The 25,600-nt window shown below is 41.1% G+C and overlaps 3 protein-coding genes across 3 annotated transcripts in view; all 3 read left to right on the top strand.

Annotated features, from left to right (window-relative positions):
- LOC109029631 (uncharacterized) overlaps positions 1 to 7,028 on the top strand; it is a 48,369-nt gene extending 41,341 nt beyond the window's left edge. Inside the window, exon 3 of the mRNA XM_072302161.1 lies at positions 4,880 to 7,028. Coding sequence (XP_072158262.1) covers positions 4,955 to 6,889 — 1,935 coding nt within the window. The 5' untranslated portion in view covers positions 4,880 to 4,954 and the 3' untranslated portion in view covers positions 6,890 to 7,028. The remainder of the gene's footprint in view (positions 1 to 4,879) is intronic.
- The window catches only part of LOC109029629 (uncharacterized), a 203,587-nt gene that overhangs the window by 41,339 nt on the left and 136,648 nt on the right, over positions 1 to 25,600 (top strand). The gene's annotated exons all lie outside the window — the stretch shown is intronic.
- Positions 12,449 to 24,927, top strand: LOC109029567 (uncharacterized). The gene is made up of 2 exons (XM_072302537.1): positions 12,449 to 14,386; positions 23,008 to 24,927. The coding sequence occupies exons 1-2, from the start codon at positions 12,671 to 12,673 to the stop codon at positions 24,493 to 24,495; spliced, it is 3,204 nt and encodes a 1,067-aa protein (XP_072158638.1). The 5' UTR covers positions 12,449 to 12,670; the 3' UTR covers positions 24,496 to 24,927.

Raw genomic sequence — 25,600 nt, 5'->3', positions numbered from 1 at the left:
AATGCCTGGATGTAACTAGTCTTGTTCTGCGGATGCACGCGTTGCATACACGGAATTCTGAAGGCACTCTGACTTTTCCTGAGGCTGATGTGAGCCATAAACTATTTCACACCTATGAGTTAATTTTGAAATATTTGGAAGTGTCCAGCGTGTTACGAGTGAAAATTTCATAAGAGAGCATTTCTGCCTTTATATCGTAGAGAGTCCCCACGGGAAATAAAAACACATTGGATGTAGAGTCCTGACTCTTGAAAACATTGACAAGAAAAAATACTCTTGATTCTATCGGATTTTTGCTTGAATCAAAACGAAATCCGCTTAAATTAAGAGGCTTGGTTCTTGATTTAAGCTAGATTCTGATTGAATCAAGAGTACTTTTTCTTGTCGATGTTTTTAAGAGTCTGAACTCTTAATCCAATGTGTTTTTTCTTCCGGTGCCGTTCCTCTAACATTTTCGTAATTGAATTTCCTTAAAAATTCCTCGAATATCTTGTAGATAGAATCATCGAAACAGGTAAAGCAGCATAATACTTCTTAATCGTTTAAAAACGGAACCTATGTGAGAGCCACCACTCAGTGTACGGAAAAAGCACTGATAGAGTCAAAAAGCACGGATTTCGGAAGTTATAGGCACGGAAGTACGGAAAGGGTACGGATTTTCGGTGATGCCGGAATCACACGCTAAATGTTGGAGCTGAATGTGACTTGAATGTAGAAGTCGTCGGCCCGATACCTGAGTTTAGCGCGTGTCGCGCAACATTCAGTAACGAGGCTCGGCGACCATTGGAACCTCGCGGATCTGTCCGAACGATCTGAATCGATTTGACACAAATCTGGATGAACATTACTCGACTTTGAGGCATTTCAGCCGTCAGCTGCCAGATCCAGCGTGCGATTCTGGCATGAGAAGGTACGGAAATTCAATATGTTTGTGATGAACTCTGAAAGATAGCTTTGCGGGTATGCAATTTTCTGAAACAATCTTTTCATTAAGTTCCCGGTTCGATTCCTCGTATTTTTCGGCGCGTTCCTTTGTCATTCCATTATTCCTCTTTTCCAATCCGAATACAGTTAAAAGTGATTGTTAGGTCAGGGATGGACAAGGATAAAGCATAGATTTTTGAGGATCGCCAAAAAAGAAATTTAGAAAAGTAAGACAAATTTACGCAAGAAGCAAGGATTTTGACGACCAGGCACCAGAAGACTTCTTGGTCAGAGAAGAATCAGGGAATGATACAATGAAATTCTGTCAGCCACCCTGTGAATTGCGCGTAATTTCTATTGATGTCACAAAACCGCCGGAGAAAGTAATGTCGTATCTGCCGTGATATCCCAGAGGTTATCGCGTAATGTCTCATTTTTTTTCGAAATCGCAGGAAGTAAAGCACATTTTTGGGAACATGGAAATGAAAAGCGGGCAATCCTTCGGGAATGAACGGTTCCACTAGGAGAACAGCGCATTTTCCACGATCCTTGGATAAATCACGCGTTATTTTTCACTTTTGAACGAGCGGAGACCAAGCGAGCAACTATTCGACCTCCGGAGTAGGTATGTGGTATCATGCGAAATTGAAGGAAAATCATAGCTCTTTGCCTATCACAAATTACGGACGTTATGAATTCTATGCTCGCATAAATGTGAATTTCGCGATGTTGAGCTGTGGCGTGGCGTGCTTTGCGATATATTAACAGATCGGCCATTTAAACCTACGGAAAAGGATCGATGAACAGGGTGTTCGCAGCGAACACCTTAATAATCGATTCTTAACCATGGGTTTAAAATAATGATATAACAATCGATACATCGCAATTCTCGCCACGCCACTGATATTGAGGTGATTATTGTGTGGTCGTCCACGTTATTAATAATCCGCCGCCGGATAATTTGCGTTTGTGTGGCGATTTGAGGGGCACGCGCAACTTCTATTATTATTCTTATTATATGGAGAAATGGCGTATTTCCCGCGGTATGGCACAGAGGAAAATCTATGGCTTTGTAAACTAATTAGTGGCTCATCATGGCACACCACTAAAAGTCGTAAATGAACCAATGATTCTCGGTCTGTGATCCATACTAATGTAGATATACCATCACTGAGGTATTTGTGCTATCAATACATATATGTTTCCTTTACTACTATACGTGGTGGTCCATATGAACCACTAATTGGTTTATAAGTCGTGTAATTTTTTTTCAGTGTGCGGAGATAATCGCTCGTTTTGGGTTTTTTTTTAATACGAGTTCTCATACATGTCTTGTGGTCCATCAGATTTTGATCACAACACAGCGCCTGGATACATTTTGTCTTGTTCTGCGGATGCACGCTTTGCATACAAGGAATACTGAAGGTGCTCTGACTTCTCTCCAGCCCTAATGTAAATTGCGATCTTCCATTTCTCTTTTACGAGCTAATTTTGGGTAGTACAATTTTTCCACTGATACTTCATGTACTGAGCACTGAGCCCCTTCTCTCGAAACTTCATCTCTGCCCTTACGCGCTCGTCGCCATCGTGTTAAATTGACCTCGGCGACTCTATCAGATTGTACGTCGTGCTTCGTTTCTTGGCCTCCAACCCATGAAAAGAGCAAGTGGAGATTCTTGAAAGTCGACAAGCCTCTTTTTCCTACATTTAAATGAATTCAAAACAATCCATTCTTGGTTAGCCAGCTTGTCTTACCCAGAATCCATATCCGTAATGGATTTAAATGGAGGGGAAAAAGTGTTGCCAACTTCCAAAATCGCCACTGGCCATAGCGATCTAGCTTTGCGCAGCGGTTTTGTCGCACTGTGTTTTGTTTTCTTGCAATCATTAATATGATTTTTAACCGCGGGGAAAAGACAACTGCTCTGCAAATCGGCGACTGATCATTCGTTGCATTTAATAAAATACTCCATTAACAGTGGAGTATTGCGTTTCGCAAGAAATCTTGTGATCTACCATGTAACTCTATGGAAATGGACCTATTATCAGGATGTTGGGAATCGCAACAAACACCTCAGTTCTCGATTCTTAAGCATAGCATTGAATAGGAGAAGTTGAAGGTCGATGTTTCGTGCCTCCCAACTGTCGTATACCACAAACCTCTAATGAACCACTCGACAAGGTACGAATTTAAGCAATCTGACACATGTTTCTTTACCAGAATTTCACGTAGTACTCGATTCGTGCTATGAAAATTACTCAAACCAACTCCTAACGAAGATATTAACGTTTTTATTTCACATTGGTTACGAGGAATTTGCACTGCCCGCTCACAAGAAACTCAAAGCTCTACTTGAGTCAAATCGCGCACTACAACGGTTTCAGCAAGCTTCTCAATCGAGCAATGTTCATTTCCCATCATGTGTTGTTCAAACCACAAGAAATTTGCTGTAGCGGAGCCAAACCGTCAAGATTGAGGTTTTCAGATTTTCATTTGGCAGAGACTATCATGATAAACGTTTAGCGCGCGATGTGAATCATGTAGAGCATTGAGTTTTCATGAGCGGGTGGTTTGAATTCACGCATCAAGAATCATTAAATATCTTCGCAAGGAGTTGATTTCGGTAATTTTTGTTGTGCGCATCGTGTTCTACGTGAAATTTTTGGTAAGAAACATGTATCAGAATGCTAAAATTCGTACCTTGTCTAGTGGTCCATTCTCACTATCATCATCTCAGAATACGGTATGGGAATAAATGGACGTATTTATGCGAAAAGGAGATATGTGGAAGTAGAAAGATGGGGTGTGCTCGTTAGTGGTCGGGCCATAAGAATGAATGGGGAATATAAAGCGCCAGTGACGTCAGCGGCGACGACGGGAGCAACAACGCCCGGCAACGCGGGCTTTAACTCATGAGCCCTGTCCACAACGCTCTCTTGCCGTGCCCGCGGCTCATGAGTTAGCATATTTTGGCGCTTGGCTCCTTTTGATTTAATAGAAAATCCCGCTTTTCAATTTTCTCAAAAGGAGCTATATCCTCTTTTACATTGTTTCTTATGACCCAATTAACGAGCACACCCCATCTTTCCACTTGCACATATCTCCTTTTCGCAAAAATACGTCCAAATATCCGAGAGGTGAAAGGAAAATTGATGGGAGGGGTTGGGGCGAGGGAATGTGGACGCGAGGAACATCGGTTCAAGTCTGACTTCCTCGGGAAAAATGTCACACGACGAATCGGACGTTGCCGAGTTTCCCCCAATAAATTATGCCACCTCCGAAATACACAAGAAGATTTTTCCTCGATATTATATAGAGATTGTATTCGAAATAAAATTCAGGAGTATGACCGAAAATTACGGGTGGAAACTTCTTCGTATTTTCTCACGGAAAAATTTGAGGAGTAGGACTTAAGTGGGAGTAGGCTGGTAGGCCCTGAAAGACAACTTTATAAGGCAGGACGAATTTGCTGATTTTTCACTTTTCAAAATACTTTGGTACATATCCGCACCATACTTTATTATGCAACGTTCAGAATTGACGTTATTGCTCTGAATAACGTTATAAAAGAAAGGGTATGCAATGATCCTCCGAAATGTTGTCCAAGCGGTAATAAAATCGATAATTTGAATAAAATTTGCCATTCAGAGCTACTATGTTTTATTCGCTCACATATGAGCTATCCGTGAAATTAACGGCACTTACGCTGTTTCTAAATCGAGTCCGAACTAATATTTCCTAATCGTAATAAAATCCAGTCCAATTTCCCATCCACATCGTACATATACGTTTAAATCTTCGGTGCAATCCCGTGGACTCGCAAGTCTGGTTAATTCTGAAACCGCGCAAGTGACATCCAATCTCTTTTGACTTCATCGTATAAAATAATTACATTTATAAAACTTCAGTCTTAAACATTTGCGCTCACACTCGCTTCAATTTACTTCTGTCCAGGATTCTAATTGGATTGGCCCGGACGCATATGGACACTCCTCAAGATACTACTTTGGAGAATACATACCACGCGTGATGGATCCGGATAACGTCCCCGAAGTAACGTACGCAGGTACTTTGAAGCATGAATCATCAGAGTTGGATACGAAATCGGCATTTGGCGATGACCACGCCGATCTTGTCCCCCAGCGTGTAAAAAGAGAGAACGGATCTTATTCATGTGGTGGCGTTCTCTCACCCGGACCGCTCCAAGGCGATTCTCTGTTCGGTCTTTCCGCTCGCGTTAAAGTCGAAGTAGACGAAAGTTTATCCGACTTGTTGCATACAAGCATTGAAATTAAGGAAGAAGACACTTCGCAATCCGACCAATCGGAATGCCCAGAAAAAGACACCGTAAAAGATTCCGGAAATGACTCGCGGCGTACATGTAATCATGTTCCAGTGATTCCCCCCTCTAGAAGTGGATGCATCAATGGCCAACCTCCTCACCAACCTCAAGATATCCCTGGAATAAAACTGGAATCCAATGGAGGCGCATGTAATAGCAAAACGTTATACGAGCCTCATATTGAAAGGGCAGTATTTCCGACCAATAGAACTAAAATCCGATACAAACCAGTCAAAATCACCCAACGTTCTGTATCTCCATCCTGTGAAAAACTTCCAAAACAACATATGCGGACGCATAATGGCAAGAAACCGTTAAGTTGCGGTCATTGCTCATCCTCTTTTAGACATAAAAATGCTTTAAAGGAGCATATTCGAACGCATACTGCCGAGAAACGTTTTAGCTGTAGTCATTGCCCTTCCTCCTTCAGTCAAAGTAGTACTTTAAAGGAACATTTTCGAACGCATACTGGCGAGAAACCTTTCAGCTGCAGTCATTGCTCTTCCTCTTTTAGCCGAAAACATGTATTAAATCTACATATTCGAACGCATACTGGCGAGAAACCTTTCAGCTGCAGTCATTGCTCTTCCTCTTTTAGCCGAAAGGGTGCTTTAAAGGTACATATTCGAACGCATACTGGCGAGAAACCTTTTAGCTGTAGTCATTGCTCTTCCTCTTTTAAATGTAGACAAAATTTAAAGGAGCATATTCGAACGCACACTGGCGAGAAACCTTTCAGCTGCGGTCATTGCTCTACCTCCTTTAGGCAAAAAAGAGCTTTAAAGGAACATATTCGAACGCATACTGGCGAGAAACCTTTTAGCTGCAGTCATTGCCCTTCCTCCTTCAGTCGAAAAAGAGCTTTAGAGGAACATATTCGAACGCATACTGGCGAGAAACCTTTCAGCTGCAGTCATTGCCCTTCCTCCTTCCGTCAAGGAAGTGCTTTAAAGGAACATATTCGAACGCATACTGGCGAGAATCCTTTTAGCTGCAGTCATTGCCCTTCCTCCTTCAGTCGAAAAAGAGCTTTAGAGGAACATATTCGAACGCATACTGGCGAGAAACCTTTCAGCTGTAGTCATTGCCCTTCCTCCTTCCGTCGAAAAAGAGCTTTAAAAGACCATATTCGAACGCATACCGGCGAGAAACCTTTCAGCTGCAGTCATTGCTCTTCCTCTTTTAGACATAGAAATGCTCTAAAGGAGCATATTCGAACGCATACTGGCGAGAAACCTTTCAGCTGCAGTCATTGCTCTTCCTCTTTCATCCGAAAGGGTGATTTAAAGGTACATATTCGAACGCATACTGGCGAGAAACCTTTCAGCTGCAGTCATTGCTCTTCCTCTTTTATCCGAAAGGGTGCTTTAAATGTACATATCCGAACGCATACTGGCGAGAAACCTTTTCGCTGCAGTCATTGCTCTTCCTCTTTTATCCGAAAGTGTGATTTAAAGGTACATATTCGAACGCATACTGGCGAGAAACCTTTCAGCTGCAGTCATTGCTCTTCCTCTTTTAGCCGCAAAGATCATTTGAAGGTACATATTCGAAAGCATATTGGCGAGATACCTTCTAGCTGCAGTAATTGCTCTTCCTCTTTCGATATAGAAATGCTTTAAAGGAGCATATGCAAACGCATACCGGCGAGAAACCTTTCAGCTACAGTCATTGCTCTTCTTCTTTTAGCCGCAAAGATCATTTGGAGGTACATATTCGAAAGCATACTGGCGAGATACCTTCCAGCTGCAGTAATTGCTCTTCCTCTTTTAGACATAGAAATGCTCTAAAGGAGCATATTCGAACGCATAATGGCGAGAAACCTTTCAGCTGCAGTCATTGCTCTTCCTCTTTTAGACATAGAAATGCTTTAAAGGCGCATATTCGAACGCATACAGGCGAAAAACCTTTCAGCTGTAGTCATCGCTCTTCCTCTTTTAGATGTAGGAATGCTTTAATGGTGCATATTCGAACGCACAACGGTAAAAACCATTCAGCTGCAGTCATTGCTCCGCCTGAATGCATCTGATGTATAATGGCGAGAAACAATTCAGCTGCATCCTACGCTCCTCGTCTTTTGCTGTCTAATTGTAAGTCAATTTTATGCAACTAATTCGAAAGCATATGGTGAAAAGCTGGTCCTTGCTCTGCGTCGTTTGCTGCCAACCGCCTAATAGCGTAATGCAATACCCTTGCGAAAGCATACCCCTGAAATGTTATTCAGTCGCAGTCATTGTCCCGTCTCTTTTGCTGAAAAATACCGTTTAATAAAATTCATGCGATTTTTCCAGTGAGAGACCACTCAATCTCATTGATTGCTCTGCGCCACATTTGGTGAAAAGAATTACAAATATTGTATTTTCGATTTTAAGAATTTGGCTTGTATTACATCACTCCGAAATCCTTGTAGCATTGTGGAATAATTTTAAAATGCTCATTGGTGTTCTCTTTCCAGAATAGTGTCTTGAAACTGGATATCTCAAATACAAGTTATTAATTAGAAAGGCCCTGAATTGAACGAACACCTCTCGTATTATTCAAACTGAAAGCACCATTAAATATTGTGAATCAGTTTCGAAATGTTTAGTAACGTTTTCTTTGCAGAATAGTGCCTTGAAATGAAATTTCTGAATTATAACCTCTCAATTTAGAATGGTCCTTCATTTAAGAATCACCTCGCGTATCATTCACACTGGAATCCATGCAGTATTCCGTGTTAATTTCGAAATGATTAGTGGTTTTATTTTTTATAAAAGTAGTGTCATGAAATCGGATATCTCCAAAAAAAGTTTTCAATTTAGAAACGCCCTTAATTCAACAAACACTTCTCGTATCATTGAAAGTGAATTAAATAGGCCATACTTTTAAGTCTTCAATATCACCTGTTAAACTGAATGTATACTATAATAACATTACCGACAAACAAGTTCAATATGAGAAGTTGTCATCGCGTATTTTCTGCAGGTAAATGATTTTTTCTTCTTTTCGCAGAAGGCGATTGGAAGGATGAGGTTCATCCTTTAGTACCTACGTAGAGATGGACTGCTCCTTTATTTCTTAGCACAGGAAAATTTTGCTGCTTCTTGATTGGGCAGCGTTGACAGACTTTCATGGAGCGCTTTACGGCCATAAGTAAACGAACGCTCACATCGGTCGAAAGGCTTCAAAACTTTCTGCCACTCCTTTTATCGCAAATATACTTCATATGCGCTGTTTTTAGTAACCGTCTCTTTTCGGATCAGTGCCATATGCTGTTTCTAATGAATCAGCCTTTTATCCGAATTCAAAAGTTTTTTTTTTTTTTTTTTTTTTTTTTTTTTTGTGGAATTAAATATTCATATTTCCATGAGTATATTTGTTGCTGATTTCATTGAGTTTTTTCCAGAAAGAATTTTACTTCCGTGTGAAGTCGATATCGTGTTTATGCACTTATGACCGTAAGAGCACGATGAAGGCCTGTTTTGCGCGACCAATCCAAAAGCTGTCGTGGTACCCGAGACGGGATTGCCACGGTTAGGGAATTCAGGGAAAACCTGGAAAAGTCAGGGTGAAAAAAGGCTCTGAAAAACCTGGAACAGTCAGGGAATTGGACCAAAAACAGCTAAAAGTGAGGGAAAAATTGACACTGTGCACGAGTTGCTCAAAATCTTTCTTTTTTCGGTTTTGAACGCAATATAAATTGCGATGAAGTGGCATATATCGCGATGCATTCAAGAGTAAAATTATGCAGCCGTATTTGGGCGCCAACGCAACAAGCAACGCAAATTGGAATGCCCACTTTTTGTGTGAATTTTTGAAATTTCAACTACTACCCTACTACCGCTGACTAACCACTACTAAATGTTTAATTTTCTTCTTTAAAGTAATTCGAGTGTCTAGGATTATTGCAAACGCAAAGAATCAAAGTTCTTGAAAAAATAAATCATTTGAAGCTCACTGAAAAAGTAGGTATTTGAAAAAGCCTGGGAAGGGAGAGATAAATAGAGAAATGAACACCAGGGAAGACCCTTTTTTTTAGTGTTTCTTCAAAAGTACAGTCGTCCAAAAGTTGTCATTTCTATAACAATTATTGGGTTGCTCGAGAAAGTCAAAAGCATCAAAATTTAAAGAAAAAGTGAACAACGCTTTTTGTATCTCCAAATGTTCTACAATTAATTTCTGACTCCTTAGCTTAAGCGCGTTTCAAATGAGACGCTATATTAGTGCGATGGTAGCTAGCAAGGTGTAAATTTGGCTGTGCGATCATGGCGCGCGTTCTCAAAGGTCAGGGAATTTCTCCATTTTTCGTCAGGGAAAACCTGGAAAAGTCAGGGAAAATCATTTCCAAATTTTTTTGGCAACCCTGCCGAGAGCAGTAGCGCCCATCTTTTTGGAATCGATGTTTTTCCAATATTTGGCTCGCCCGTTTTATCTGAGCCGACCAGTGGCGTGGCGTGCTTTGCGATGTATCGATTGATTTATCGTTTGCACCTATTGAGAAACATCGATAAGCAGGGTACTCGCAACGAAGGCTTTAATAATCCATTTTTGACCGTATCTCCCTATGGGGAAATATCGAAAATCGATCATTCACGCACTGATTTAACCATAGGAATCCACTGAAAACCAGTAAGTGCACAAAATTAGTAAACCTCGTTGTATTGCCAAATATAACAGGAGTATGTCGGTAGGTTGTTCCGGGCCCTTTTAAAGCCCTAGACACACACGGCGATTAATCGCCGCGATTGAAAGACGGAAGTTAATGAAGAGCCTTGTTTTCGATATATCGACGTCAATGGATCGAATTCACGGCTCTCCATTGGCTTCCGTCTTTCAATCGCGGTGATTTATCGACGTGTGTATCTAGGCTTTAAGGGGAGGGGGGCGCAAGGGGAGTCCGGAGGGCTTCCCCCAGAAAATCGTACGAAGCATTTATTCAGCAGTTAAGGCCAATTTTGACATGATTAATTGCCAAATACAAGCGTCTTTCTTCTTCCTTTCCTCCGTTCCCTCCTTCTTTCTTTCTTTCTTCCCTTTCTCTTCCTCTTCTGCTTTTTCTCAGGTGAGCCTTGTTTGTTGTACCTAAGTGTGTTTTAAACGTATCCACGCGAGCATGCAGAAGAAAGCACCTGCTGCTTTCATGGCCCCCACGAATGGAAAAGGGCCCTCTTTTTCAAAGTTGAAAATAAAAATATGCGATTTATTACTATCCCGACACAAACTGAAGGTTCTTTCGATGATTTTTGCTGATCTTAGGAAGAAAGGAGGAAGGATTCATTCAGTGAATTTTTCGCTCGGGCGCTGCTCGGTAAAAATAGCCGTTCTCTTCACATTTAGGGCACTCTACTGCCGTGACAGCAAACACAGCCGTAACTCTCGAATTTTCAAACTCCAGTCTCCTTTGTAATTCGTCGAATCTAATTTAGATGAAATTACTGATGCTGCGAAAACTAAAACATTCGTCTTCTTTGTATACGATTGGGACACATAACGATGCCGTAAGTGCGCTAAAACCGAATTTGTTTGAGACGAAATAGCCGTAAGGAGCATCAGTCCACCGATATCCAACGAGAGCAGTATTTTTAGGCAGACTGGTGCCCTTTTTTGACTTTTTGACGAGGAAACATGTCTGTATGAGGTCTAGTACTCGAAGTATGTCTTATATGGTCCATCAGATTTTGATCACAACGCCTGAATACAACTATGCGTGCTTTGCGGATATCCGCGTTGCATACACGAAATACCGAAGGCGCTCTGACTTTTCCCCAGCCCTGTTGTGAATTGCGATCTTCCATTTCTCTTTTACGAGCTAATTTTGGGTGCTACAAAAATATCCCACTGAATCGTAATAGACTGAGCTTGCTCTCTCGAAACTTCACCTCTGCTCTTATACGCTCGTCGCCATCATGGTCAATGAACCCCGGCGACTCTGCCACATTTTCCGTGGCGCTTCGTTTCTTGGCATCCAAGCCATGACTTGAGCAAGTGGAGATTCTTGAAGGTTAGCTAGCCTTTTTTTCCTCCATTTATACGTATTGGAAACAATCGATTCTTGGTGAAACAACTTGTCTCACCTAGAATTGATATCTTTAGTGGATTAAAATGGAGGGGAAAAAGTGTTGCCCACTTGCAAATCGCCACTGACCATATAGCGATCTAGCTTTGCACAGCGGTTTTGTCGAACGTGTTTTGTTGTCTTGCAATCATTAATATGATTTTTAATCGCGGGGAAAAGACAACTGCTCTGCAAATCGGCGACTGATCATTCGTTGCATTTGCAATACTCCTTTATTAGTGGCGTATTGCGTTTTGCGAGAAATCGATTGATCTACTGTTTAAATCTATGGAAAAGGACCGATTATCAGGATGTTCGGAATTACAACAAACACCTCAAGTTATCGATTCTCAAGCGTATCATTGAATAGGAGAAATGAATAGTCCATGCTTCGTGCCTGGCTACTGTCGTTCACCTCAAACCTCTCTTCTCAAAATCGTCATCCAAAAATACGGGAATGGACATCTGAGAGGTGGAAGGAAAATTGATGGGAGGGGAAGGGGCGAGGAGAAAGTAGACGGTAGGAACGTCGGTTTAGGTCTGACTTGCTAAGGAAAAACGTTACACGACAAAGCAAACGTTGCCGAATTTCCCCCGATAAAATATGACTTTTCCCAGATACTCGAGAATATATTTCCCAGCTTTTATAGGATTTCATATGAAATAAAATTTAGTGGAACCGAAAATTTCATGTGGGAACGTTTTGGAATTTTCTCACGGAAAAAATTTGAGGAGATAGGTGCGAGTAGGTTGGTTGGCCCTAAAAGACGGAAAGCCGTTATTGAGCAGGAAGAAATTGCTGATTTTTCACTTTTCAAATTACGTAGGTACGTATTTGTACCGAAGTTGATCATATAACCTTCAAATTGACGTTATCCTTTTGAACGACGTTTAAAAAGAATAGGGATGCAATAATCCTCCGAAACGATGTCCAATCGGTCATAAAATCAATAATCCATTAACCATAATACCTAATATACCTAACATAATACCTACCATTTGCAATTAAGGGCTCCTATTTTTTACTTGTTCACACATGAACTATCTGTGAAAATAATGGCACCTACGTTTTCTTTAAAATTAGCTGGAACTAATAGTTCCGAATTATATAACAAAATTCAGTCCAATGTCCCATCAGCATTGTGAATATACGTATAAGTCTCAAGTACAACTCCGTCTCCACAAGTCTGGTTAATTTTGAAGCCGCGAAAGTGACATTCATTCTCCTTTTACTTCATCTTGTAAAATAATTACATGTTTAAAACTTCAGTCTTACGTATATGCGCCTGCGCTCACACTCGCTTAAATTTTCCCCTGTCCAGGATTCTTATTGGATTGGCCCGGACAAAAATACTCACCCGCAAGACACATGGACACTCCTCAAGATATTATTTTGACGAAAGCATCGGGCCCAACACCTGTGATGGATCCGCCGGATAACAACCCCGACGGTCGCAACGCACGTACTTTAAAGCATTGCAAATCGGAATCTGACACGAAATCTACATTTGGCGATGACTGCGTCGATCTTGCCCGACAAGCGAAAAGAGAGGACGGTACATCTTCATGTGACGGCGTTATATCACCTGGACCGCTCAAAGGCGATTCCCTGTTCGGTCTCTCCGCCCGCGTAAAAGTCGAAGTAGACGTAAGTTTAACCGACCTGTTGCATACCAGTATTGAAATTAAGGAAGAAGAGACCTCGCAATCCAACCCATCGGAACGCCCAGTAAAACGCAGTGCAAACGATTCCGGAAATGATGTGCGTCATACATGTAATCATGTTCCACTAAGTGGAAGCTTTAATGACCAACCACCCCACCAACTGCAAGATCTCCATGGAATTAAACTGGAATCTAATGTAGAAGAATGTAATAGCAAAAGCGAGCCCCATATTGAAAGAGCAGTATTTCCGACCAATCGAACTGAAATCCGAAACGAACTAGTTAAAAGCACCCAACGTTGTGTATCTTCAACGCGTAAAAACCTTCCGAAACAAAGTATGCGGACGCATCATGGCGTGAAACCTTTCAGTTGCAGCCATTGCTCTTCTTCTTTTGGCCGCAAAGGTCATTTGAAGGTACATATCCGAACGCATACTGGCGAGAAACCTTTCAGCTGCAGTCATTGCTCTTCCTCTTTTAGTCAAAGCAATGCGTTAAAGGAGCATATTCGAACTCATACTGGCGAGAAACCTTTCAGCTGCAGTTATTGCTCATCCTCTTTTAGTCAAGGAAATATTTTAAAGAGACATATCCGAACGCATACCGGTGAGAAAGCTTTCAGCTGCAGTCATTGCTCTTCCTCTTTTAGTCAAAGCAATGCGTTAAAGGAGCATATTCGAACTCATACTGGCGAGAAACCTTTCAGCTGCAGTTATTGCTCATCCTCTTTTAGCGGAAAACAGTATTTAAAGCGACATATCCTAACGCATACTGGCGAGAAACCTTTCAGCTGCAGTCATTGCTCTTCTTCCTTCAGTCAAAGAAGTGCTTTAAAGGTGCATATTCGAACGCACACCGGTGAAAAACCTTTCAGCTGCAGTTTTTGCTCTTCCTCTTTTAGTCAAGGAAATATTTTAAAGAGACATATCCGAACGCATACCGGTGAGAAAGCTTTCAGCTGCAGTCATTGCTCTTCCTCTTTTAGCCTAAAACACAATTTAAAGCGACATATTCGAACGCATACTGACGAGAAACCTTTCAGCTGCAGTCATTGCTCTGCATGTTTTAGTCAAAAGAATGCTCTAAAGCAGCATATTCGAACGCATACCGGCGAGAAACCTTTCAGCTGCAGTCATTGCTCTACCTCCTTCAGGCAAAAACAACATTTAAAAGTACATTTCCGGACGCATACTGGCGAGAAACCTTTCAGCTGCAGTCATTGCTCTTCCTCTTTTATCCGAAAGGGTGATTTAAAGGTACATATTCGAACGCACACTGGTGGAAAACCATTCAGCTGCAGTCATTGCTCTTCCTCCTTTAGCCGAAAAGATGATTTGAAGGTACATATCCGAACCTACACTGGCGAGAAACCTTTCGAAGTAGCAGTCGTCGCTCCTCCTGTTTTAGTGAAACAGATTATTTGAAGCTACGTACATATCCTAACGCATCCGTTTGAAGAACCATGCAGTTGCAGTTTCTGCCCTTCCTTTTGTTGTCGAAAAAGTAACTCGACGTGACATGGTACGTCGGAGACCGACAGGTGAAAAATTATTCTGTCACAGTAATTGCTCCTTTTCCTCTCGTGAAAAAACGTCTTTTGGAAAAACATCCGAATGCATACCGGCGAGAAAACATTCAGCTGCAGTCCATGATCCTTGTCTTTTGCTGCCAAAGTCAATTTGAAGCGACTAATTATTTTATTTTCCTTTGCTTTTCTTTTTCATTTTACGTTCGTACAATGAAGGTCCATAATTGGGGCTATGGCAAATGTCAAAGTACAATAGGATTAGTCATTAGTTTGTACTTATCCGAGGTCCGTCCCAGGGGCGGACTGGGTACAAAATCGTTGGTTGGGCGAAGCTGGTACAGGGGCCCCAGGGGGGGTCTGGGGGGACACCCCCAGCGTAGAGGGGGGTCCGGGGGGCCTCCCCCGGAAAATTTTTCAAAAGGAGCCCCTCCTAGATCAAATTTTAGGCGGTCTTAGCTTAAAATTTGTGAAAAATTTGAGTGTTCAAAAGTGATGCACTTCACCTATTTACTGTACTTTTTTTTGAAACTGAAGCAAATAAGAAGGAATACTATAACAAAGATGAGAGGACAGAGCCATGAAACCTGAAACTTAACAATATTTTAGGGTAACAAACAAGCAACTTTCCTCCCCTCCTCCCCCCCAAATTTTAGAAATTTGTAATCTAATTGGTCGCATTTTGAGGGAGATTTTCCATCAATGTCTGCAGAAAAATTACGTTTCCGTTTTGACTTTCAGCAAAAATGTATGTTTACACTCAAGAAGATCCTGAAATTTTTGAAATTTTAACTCTATTTGGACACATTTCGATTCTTCCATGACGCAGATTTTCCATTAATGTCTACTGAAAAATTACGTTTCCTTTTGGAACTTTCAGCAAAAAATGCATAAATACACTCAAAAAGATCCTGAAAATTTTTGAAATTTTAACTCTATTAGGACGCATTTCGAGGCTTCCGTGACGCAAATTTTCCATCAATTTCTGCAGGAAAATTGCATTTTATTTTACTTATACACGAAATACTTTCAAATTGTTACATTCAACAAAGCTGGAAAATTTTTGAAATTTCAACTCTATTTGGACGCATTTGGAGGCTTTTTTGACGAAAGTTTTAGAAATGAACACGGTGTTTTCATTTGAAACTATACATTAAAAGAGATAAATATCTTCGACGGTCTCAAACTTCTTCTTTTCTCGCACTTTCTCATCTTCTGTCTCCTCTTTCCTTCTCTCTTTTCCTCCCTTGTTTTTGCTTTCGGAGGACGTTTGAGCCCCCGAAGCCCTCCCCCTCCCCGTCTACGGGCCTGGCGACCGCAGCCTGATTTTGTCTAATTGCAAGTCACTAGATAACCATCTGGGCGGCCCCCTCCTCATATTCCTCTTTCTCTATTCTCCAGCGCTCCCTTAATTTGATTCAAACCATCCGTGGTTTTTGGAAAGATTTTCTCGATCGTTCATAGTATTTTATATTCATCGGGATCCTCAAAATTCTAAGCCGGTTTAAGAAGCTAAAAACTATAGTCTCCGAAATGCGGGCCCCCAATTTATATCACTGGGGCCCCTTGAAGAAACGAATGTTTCAAAAGGGGCCCTTGGAGTCATAGGTCAGGGGTCCCGGCGCTTTTGTAACAGCCTGAACCATCACTGGTCTCCAGTCAAGTGCGGAGATCTGCGTTTTTCATTAGGGCCCCTTTCATTCAAAAGTCCCGGGCCTGGGTGCTCTTCCGAATTTCAAGGCCCATTGCACTCCTTGCAGTTCAAGACTGGGGCCCCAAGGTTACCTTCGAGGCGCCAATGCCGCTCATTTAGAAGTCTTACAAATTTTCTTTTCCCTTGAGTGAAATTTTGTATATTCTTTTTAAGCCCTCGAGGGGGCCCCAGAGAGGTTTCTAGAGAATTGATGGTTGGGGATCCCCAACCGCCCACCCGGGCCAGTCCGCCCCTGGTCCGTCCGGAATGTATCAAACTTTTTTATTTTTAAAGGAAACTAGATGCTAGGAACTGGCCGACTTGAAACTTTAATCTCTCTCGAAGTACTCTCTTCCAGACACGATGCACTTGTTCCAGCGGTATTTTAACTTATGCAAGTACTCCTGAAAATCCTTCTTTGGGTGGCCATCTGTTGCTGCGTCGTGTTTTCTTCGATATCTTCGACCGTCTAAAATCAAGTGCCTTTCAAAGCGCTTGTGTGTTTGGGGAACAGCCAGAAGTGACCAGGTCTGGACTGAATGGGGGGAGGGGGGGGGGAGGGACGCGGCCCCTGTGCGATCCTTGTTTCCGCCAAAAATTGTTGGACCAGGCACGAGGTCTTGACGTGGTGGAGCTGAAACATCCGGTCGCCGCTTTCCCAGAACTCAGGACGCTTCCGCCTCACCGCATTCCCGAATCGGCGCAAAGTTTCCGTATGCCTTCCTTTGATGATAGTCTGTCCCTGGGGGTATACTCATGAGTCATGATGCACACCTTCTTGATTTAAAGGAGAAAAAAAAAAAAAAAAAAAAAAAAAAAAAAATTTATCAACATGACTTTGACTTGGCTTCGACTGCGGCGCGTCTTCTTAGGACGCTTTTACCCCTTAGCGATACAAGCTGAAGACCGGTCTTTGGTTTAAGGGTCTTACTCGTAGACCCACTTCTTCGTCTACTATAATGAATGATATGTCAATCCGAGATGAAGCAAAACTTGATGCAAATTCGCTAATCCTCGCAATCGGACATTTTCGCGGGAAATAAAATGCGATGCCACTTGATACACATCGTTTAATCAGGTGCTCGCTGTCAACTGATTAAACGCATGTCATGGCGATAGAGATGTTGCTTATGTGAGGAATTTGCGGTTTGACTGTTGATTCTTAGGTAAAAGTTCGCGAGAATAACGATGGTGACACTGGTTTTCACTGAAATCAACTCCCAAGCTCAAAGAAAGCTCTCAAGTTGAGTCGCGGGATATCCACGCTATCATGAGAGTCCACCGCTTCATCAAGACAAACTATGCAAAGATAGGGAGCAAATACATTGACAGGGTTGCCGTGATTACAGTTTAAGAGTCCCCAAATAAGGTGGCAGCCCTGTCAATGTATTTGCTCCCTATCTTCGCATGAAGAGTTTGTCTTGATGTAGAGGTGGACTCTCAGAATAGCGTGGGGTATCCCCTCCACTTGGGCCTCAACTTGAGAGCTTTTTTTGAGCTTCGGAATTGATTTCAGAGAAAACCAGTGGCACCGTCGTGTTTCTCGCGAACTTTTACATGAGAATCAATTTTCAATTCGCAAATCCCTCACACATGCAACATCTCCATTGTGTGTGTGCTTTCAGGAGGATATGGACAAAGTCCAACCAAGTACCAACTTCTTATGTATAATAGATCCATGATGTAAGAAGAGGCTTGATACTTTCCGGACACACCTTGTATAATCGCCCAATAGTATAGTATTAGTTACTTAAATGAACTATTATTAGTAACTAATAATTTTAATTGGGAGCGATTAACTTTAAATTGTGTAATGTAACATTAATGTACACTGTAGTATTAGTTACTTTAATGAATTATTATTAGTAAGTTTTTTTTTTTTTTTTTTTTTTTTTTTTAAAAAAAAAAGAAGTTTCTTTTTTTTGTAACATTTCTAGGAGGAAATATATACAATTATCTTAATGTATGTACATAAGGGTATATAAAAGTAAGAACTGTATAGTTACTAATTTCTTTAATGATTAGGTATAGTTAAACTTATGACTTGATTTTAAGATTAATCGGGACTCATAAGGATTAGGTGGATGAAATAAGTGAAATTCAAATGTAGTGAGTATTATTATCTCTTAATAGTCAGAATCAGCGTTGGTGACAAGCTCCCATGGCTTCTTCCTTGTGTGTCTTCTAATTTCCTTGATATCATGTAGAAGATTAGTAACTAATAATGTTAATTAGGAACGATTTTAACCTTAAATTGTATAATGTAACATTAAATAGAAGCAATTACAAGAATTTTATTTTATCATCAGTCGCTAGAAATTCATTTATTCAAGGGTATTTTATGATTAAAATACCCTTGCAAAAAAAAATCTAAAGCATATGGTGAAAACCCGGTCCTTGCTCTGCGTCGTTAGCTGCCAAACGCTCTATGCGCTCGAAACACTTGCGAATACATACCAATGAGAGACTTCCGGATCATGGTGAATAGAGTTGATCGTTCAGCACTAACTGTCAACGTTGTACTTGGACAATTTTCTCATATCTTCATTTCACTGCACTCGTCGGTAGCACGGCGATTACGGACATAGCCATACTCGTTACATTAAAGGCACTCTGCTACCGTGATTGCGAACAGAGCAGTAATTCGCAAATTTTCGAACTCCAGTTTCTTCTTTAATTCGTCTTATCTAATTGAGATAAAATTACTGATGCTGCTGAAATTACGGCATTCGTCTTCTTCGTTTAGAATGGAGGCACATGAGGAAGCCGTAAGTGCGCAAAAGTTGACGTTGTTTGAGACAAAATAGCCATAAGGAGCATCATTCCAGAGATCCAACGAGAGCAGTCCTTTTAGGTAGAATGGCGTCCTTTGTTGACTGTTTGGCGAGGAAACATGTTTTTACGATGTCTAATACTCGACACGTCTTCTGGTCCAGCGGATTTTGATCACAATGCCTGGATCTAACTAGTCTTGTTCTGCGGATGCACGCGTTGCATACACGGAATTCTGAAGGCACTCTGACTTTTCCTGAGGCTGATGTGAGCCATAAACTATTTCACACCTATGAGTTAATTTTGAAATATTTGGAAGTGTCAGGCGTGTTACGAGTGAAAATTCACAAGAGAGCATTTCGGCGTAGAGAGCCCCCACGGGAAATGAAAACACATCGGATCTAGAGTCCTGACTCTTGAAAACATTCACAAGAATTGAATCAATTGATTCAATCGAATTTTTGCTTGAATCAAAACGAAATCCGCTTAAATTAAGAGGCTTGGTTCTTGATTTAAGCTAGATTCTGATTGAATCAAGAGTACTTTTTCTTGTCGATGTTTTTAAGAGTCTGGACTCTAGATCCAATGTGTTTTTTTCCAGTGCCGTTCCTCTAACATTTTCGTAATTGAATTTCCTTAAAAATTCCTCGAATATCTTGTAGATAGAATCATCGAAACAGGTAAAGCAGCATAATACTTCTGAATCGTTTAAAAATGGAACCCATGTGAGAGCCACCACTGAGTGTACGGAAAAAGCACTGATAGAGTCAAAGAGCACGGATTTCGGAAGGAATAGGCACGGAAGTACGGAAAGAGTACGGATTTTCGGTGATGCCGGAATCACACGCTAGATGTTGGAGCTAAATGTGGCTTGAATGTAGAAGTCGTCGGCCCGATACCTGAGTTTAGCGCGTGTCGCGCAACATTCAGTAACGAGGCTCGGCGACCATTGGAACCTCGCGGATCTGTCCGAACGATCTGAATCGATTTGACACAAATCTGGATGAACATTACTCGACTTTGAGGCATTTCAGCCGTCAGCTGCCAGATCCAGCGTGCGATTCTGGCATGAGAAGGTACGGAAATTCGATATGTTTGTGATGAACTCTGAAAGGTAGCTTTGCGGGTATGCAATTTTCTGAAACAATCTTTTCATTAAGTTCCCGGTTCGATTCCTCGTATTTTTCGGCGCGCTCCTTTGTCATTCCATCATTCCTCTTTCCCAATCCGAATACAGTTAAAAGTGATTGTTAGATCAGGGATGGACAAGGATAAAGCATAGATTTTTGAGGATCGCCAAAAAAGAAATTTAGAAAAGTAAGAAAAATTTACTGAAGAAGCAAGGATTTTGACGACCAGGCACCAGAAGACTTCTTGGTCAGAGAAGAATCAGGGAATGATACAATGAAATTCTGTCAGCCACCCTGTGAATTGCGCGTAATTTCTATTGATGTCTCAAAACCGCCGGAGAAAGTAATGTCGTATCTGCCGTGATATCCCAGAGGTTATCGCGTAATGTCTCATTTTTTTTCGAAATCGCAGGAAGTGAAGCACATTTTTGGGAACATGGAAATGAAAAGCGGGCAATCCTTCGGGAATTAACGGTTCCACTAGGAGAACAGCGCATTTTCCACGATCCTTGGATAAATCACGCGTTATTTTTCACTTTTGAACGAGCGGAGACCAAGCGAGCAACTATTCGACCTCCGGAGTAGGTATGTGGTATCATGCGAAATTGAAGGAAAATCATAGCTCTTTGCCTATCACAAATTACGGACGTTATGAATTCTATGCTCGCATAAATGTGAATTTCGCGATATTGAGCTGTGGCGTGGCGTGCTTTGCGATATATTAACAGATCGGCCATTTAAACTTATGGAAAAGGATCGATGAACAGGGTGTTCGCAGCGAACACCTTAATAATCGATTCTTAGTCATGGGTTTAAATGATATAACAATCGGTACATCGCAATTCACGCCACGCCACTGATATTGAGGTGACGATTGTGTGGTCGTCCACGTTGTTAATAATCCGCCGCCGGATAATTTGCGTTTGTGTGGCGATCTGAGGGGCACGCGCAACTTCTATTGAACTTACAAAACCGCTGGAGAAATGGCGTATTTCCCGCGGTATGGCACAGAGGAAACCTATGGCTTTATAAACTAATTAGTGGCTCATATGGCACACCACTAAAAGTCGTAAATGAACCAATGATTCTCAGTCTGTGATCCATACTAATGTAGATATACCATCACTGAGGTATTTGTGCTATCAATATATGTTGCCTTTACTACTATACGTGGTGGTCCATATGAACCACTAATTGGTTTATAAGTCGTGTAATTTTTTTTCAGTGTGCGGAGATAATCGCTCGTTTTGGATTTTTTTTAATACGAGTTCTCATACGTGTCTTGTGGTCCATCAGATTTTGATCACAACACAGCGCCTGGATACATTTTGTCTTGTTCTGCGGATGCACGCTTTGCATACAAGGAATACTGAAGGTGCTCTGACTTCGCTCCAGCCCTAATGTAAATTGCGATCTTCCATTTCTCTTTTACGAGCTAATTTTGGGTAATACAATTTTTCCACTGATACTTCATGTACTGAGCACTGAGCCCTTTCTCTCGAAACTTCATACGCTTACGCGCTCGTCGCCATCATGGAAAATTGACCTCGGCGACTCTATCTGATTCTCCGTCGTGCTTCGTTTCTTGGCCTCCAAGCCATGAAAAGAGCAAGTGGAGATTCTTGAAAGTCGGCAAGCCTTTTTCCTACCTTTAAATGAATTCAAAACAATCCATTCTTGGTTAGCCAGCTTGTCTTACCCGGAATCCATATCCGTAATGGATTTAAATGGAGGGGAAAAAGTGTTGCCAACTTCCAAAATCGCCACTGGCCATAGCGATCTAGCTTTGCATAGCGGTTTTGTCGAACTGTGTTTTGTTGTCTTGCAATCATTAATATGATTTTTAACCGCGGGGAAAAGACAAGTGCTCTGCAAATCGGCGACTGATCATTCGTTGCATTTAAAATACTCCAATAACAGTGGCGTATTGCGTTTCGCGAGGAATTTTGTGATCTACCGTGTAACTCTATAGAAAAGGACCTATTATCAGGATGTTGGGAATCACAACAAACACCTCAGTTATCGATTCTTAAGCATAGCATTGAATCGGAGAAGTTGAAGGTCGATGTTTCGTGCCTCGCTTCTGTCATTTACCATAAACCTCTTATTTTCACAATCATCATCTCAGAATACGGGAATAAACATCCGAGAGGTGAAAGGAAAATTGATGGGAGGGGAAGGGGCGAGAGAATATGGACGGGAGGAACATCGGTTCAAGTCTGACTTCCTCAGGAAAAATGTCACACGACGAATCGGACGTTGCCGAGTTTCCACCAATAAATTATGCCACCTCCGAAATACACAAGAAGATTTTTCCTCGATATTATATAGAGATTGTATTTGAAATAAAATTCAGGAGTATGACCGAAAATTACGGGTGGAAACTTCTTCGTATTTTCTCTCGGAAAAATTTGAGGAGTAGGAGTTCAGTGGGAGTAGGCTGGTAGGCCCTGAAAGACAACTTTATAAGGCAGGACGAATTTGCTGATTTTTCACTTTTCAAAATACTTTGGTACATATCCGCACCATACTTTATTATGCAACGTTCAGAATTGACGTTATTGCTCTGAATAACGTTATAAAAGAAAGGGTATGCAATGATCCTCCGAAATGTTGTCCAAGCGGTAATAAAATCAATAATTTGATTAAAATTTGCCATTCAGAGCTACTAATTTTTATTCGCTCACACATGAGCTATCATTGAAGATACCGGCACTTACCCACGCTGCTTCTAAATTGAGTCAGAACTAATATTTCCCAATCGTAGTAAAATCCAGTGCAATTTCCCAACCGCATCGTACATATACGTTTAAATCTTCGGTGCAATCCCGTGGACTCGCAAGTCTGGTTCATTCTGAAACCGCGCAAGTGACATCCAATTTCTTTTGACTTCATCTTGTAAAATTATTACAGTTATAAAAGTTCAGTCTTAAACATCTGCGCTCACCCTCGCTTCAATTTACTTCTGTCCACGATTCTAATTGGATTGGCCCAGACGCATATGGACACTCCTCAAGATACTACTTTGAAGCACACACACCACGCGTGATGGAACTGGATAACGTCCCCGAAGTAACGTACGCAGGTACTTTCAAGCATGAATCATCAGTGTCGGATACGAAATCGGCATTTGGCGATGACCACGCCGATCTTGTCCCCCAGCGTGTGAAAGGAGAGAACGGATCTTCTTCATGTGATGGTGTTATCTCACCTGGACCGCTCCAAGGCGATTCTCTGTTCGGTCTTTCCGCTCGCGTAAAAGTCGAAGCAGCCGAAAGTTTATCCGACCTCTTGCATACCAGTATTGAAATTAAGGAAGAAGACACTTCGCAATCCGACCAATCGGAATGCCCAGAAAAAGACAACGCAAAAGATTCCGGAAATGGTTCGCCTCATACTTTGAAACATGTTTCACTGACTCCAACTGCTGGAAGTGGTTGCATTAATGGTCAACCTCCCCACCAACTGCAAGATCTCCATGGAATTAACTTGGAATCTAATGAAAAAGCATGTAAAAGCAAACAGTTCAACGAGCCTCCTATTGAATGGAAAGTATTTCCGACCGAAAGAACTGAAATCCGTTACAAACCAGTCAAAATCACCCAACGTTCTGTATCTTGCTCGTCTGAAAACCTTCCAAAACAACGTATGCGGACGCAAAATGGCGAGAAACCGTTAAGTTGCGGTCATTGCTCATCCTCTTTTAGACATAGAAATGCTTTAAAGGAGCATATGCGAACGCATACTGGCGAGAAACCTTTCAGGTGCAGTCATTTCTCTACCTCCTTTAGGCAAAAACACCATTTAAATGAACATATTCGAACGCATACTAGCGAGAAACCTTTCAGCTGTAGTCATTGCTCTTCCTCTTTTGGACGTAGAAATACTTTAAAGCAGCATATGCAAACGCATACCGGCGAGAAACCTTTCAGCTGCAGTCATTGCTCTTCTTCTTTTAGCCGCAAAGATAATTTGAAGGTACATATTCGAAAGCACACTGGCGAGAAACCATTCATTTGCAGTCATTGCTCTTCCTCCTTCCGTCACAGAAGTGCTTTAAAGGAGCATATTCATACGCATACTGGCGAGAAACCTTTTAGCTGTAGTCATTGCTCTTCCTCTTTTAAACATGGAAAAACTTTGAAGGAGCATATTCGAATGCATACTGGCGAGAAACCTTTCAGCTGCGGTCATTGCTCCACCTCCTTCAGTCAAAGAAGTAATTTAAAGGTGCATATTCAAATGCATACTGGCGAGAAACCTTTCAGCTGCAGTCATTGCTCAGCCTCTTTTAGACATAGGAATGCTTTAAAGGAGCATATTCGAACGCATACCGGCGAGAAACCTTTCAGCTGCAGTCATTGCTCTTCCTCTTTTAGCCGGAAACATACTTTAAAAGTACATGACTGAGTACATGCTAAAAAAGTATGTGACAAGCATCGGAAGCACTCCGTTGAAAAATAATTCAGCTCCAGTCTATGATCTTCGTCTTTTGCTCCCTTCGTCAATTTTATGCGACTAATCCGAAAGCACATTAAAAACTTAAAAACGTTAAACGTACGCACGTTAAAAACTTGTCCATGCTCCGTACGTTAACGTACTCTGCGTGTTAACGTACGTACTCTGCGCGTTAACGTACGCACGTTAAAAACTTGTCCATGCTCTGCGTCGCTCCCTTTCAAACGCCTAATAGTGAACTCCAAAACACTCGCGGAAGCATACCCTTTCATCACTGCCAAATCCAGGCAGTCTTTTGAACTATTTTGAAATGTTAAATTGTGTCTTCTTTTCAGAATAGTGTCTTGAAATTAAATCTATGAAATAAAACTTATCAATATAAAACGGCCCTTTATTTAACGAACACATCTCGTATCATCATTCAAATTAAAATCCATTCAGTACAGTAAATAATTTGTCAATGGTTATTGGTATTTCCTTTCCAAAATAGTGTCTTGAAATAAGAACTCTTTAGTAATAAAATATATTAATTTAAAATGGCCCTTTATTTATTGAACACTTCTCGTATCATTAAACTTTTTTATTTATTTTTTTATTGTAAAGTAATAATTGAACAAATTTACATACATACGTATTTCTAGCCTGCCGTAGTCTTTTTTAACATGAATTAATTAAATGTAACTAATGGTTCCACTAAGATTTTAAGACGCTGAAGATTTCACTTATTTTGCCAGCTTTAAATTGCTGTTGTGAACGGTGAATAAACGTTTTACTTTACAAGTCAAATCTAGGAAATTTTGAAGATTTTGAAATAGGAACTCGAAACAAGATATAGAAGGACAGAAGAATTATTGTAACTATGGTAAACGGGGGAAACTTACAATTATTAGTGGGACAACTATGTACATACATAACAATGAAAAGAACACCCTTTAATAATATGTACCTCATGCTTAGGAATATTCTAATTCCTTCAGTTAGCATAGACTGGCTAAATTAGGATGGCACGATTACTTTCCGTTATTTTCGATGAAACAGAGCTGAGGTCAGCTCATGT

This window comes from Bemisia tabaci, chromosome 7 (genome assembly GCF_918797505.1).
Source record: "Bemisia tabaci chromosome 7, PGI_BMITA_v3".
In the NCBI taxonomy this organism is placed as follows: domain Eukaryota; kingdom Metazoa; phylum Arthropoda; class Insecta; order Hemiptera; family Aleyrodidae; genus Bemisia; species Bemisia tabaci.
Note: the sequence above shows the minus strand (reverse complement) of the source record. Positions and strands in the feature narration are given on the sequence as shown.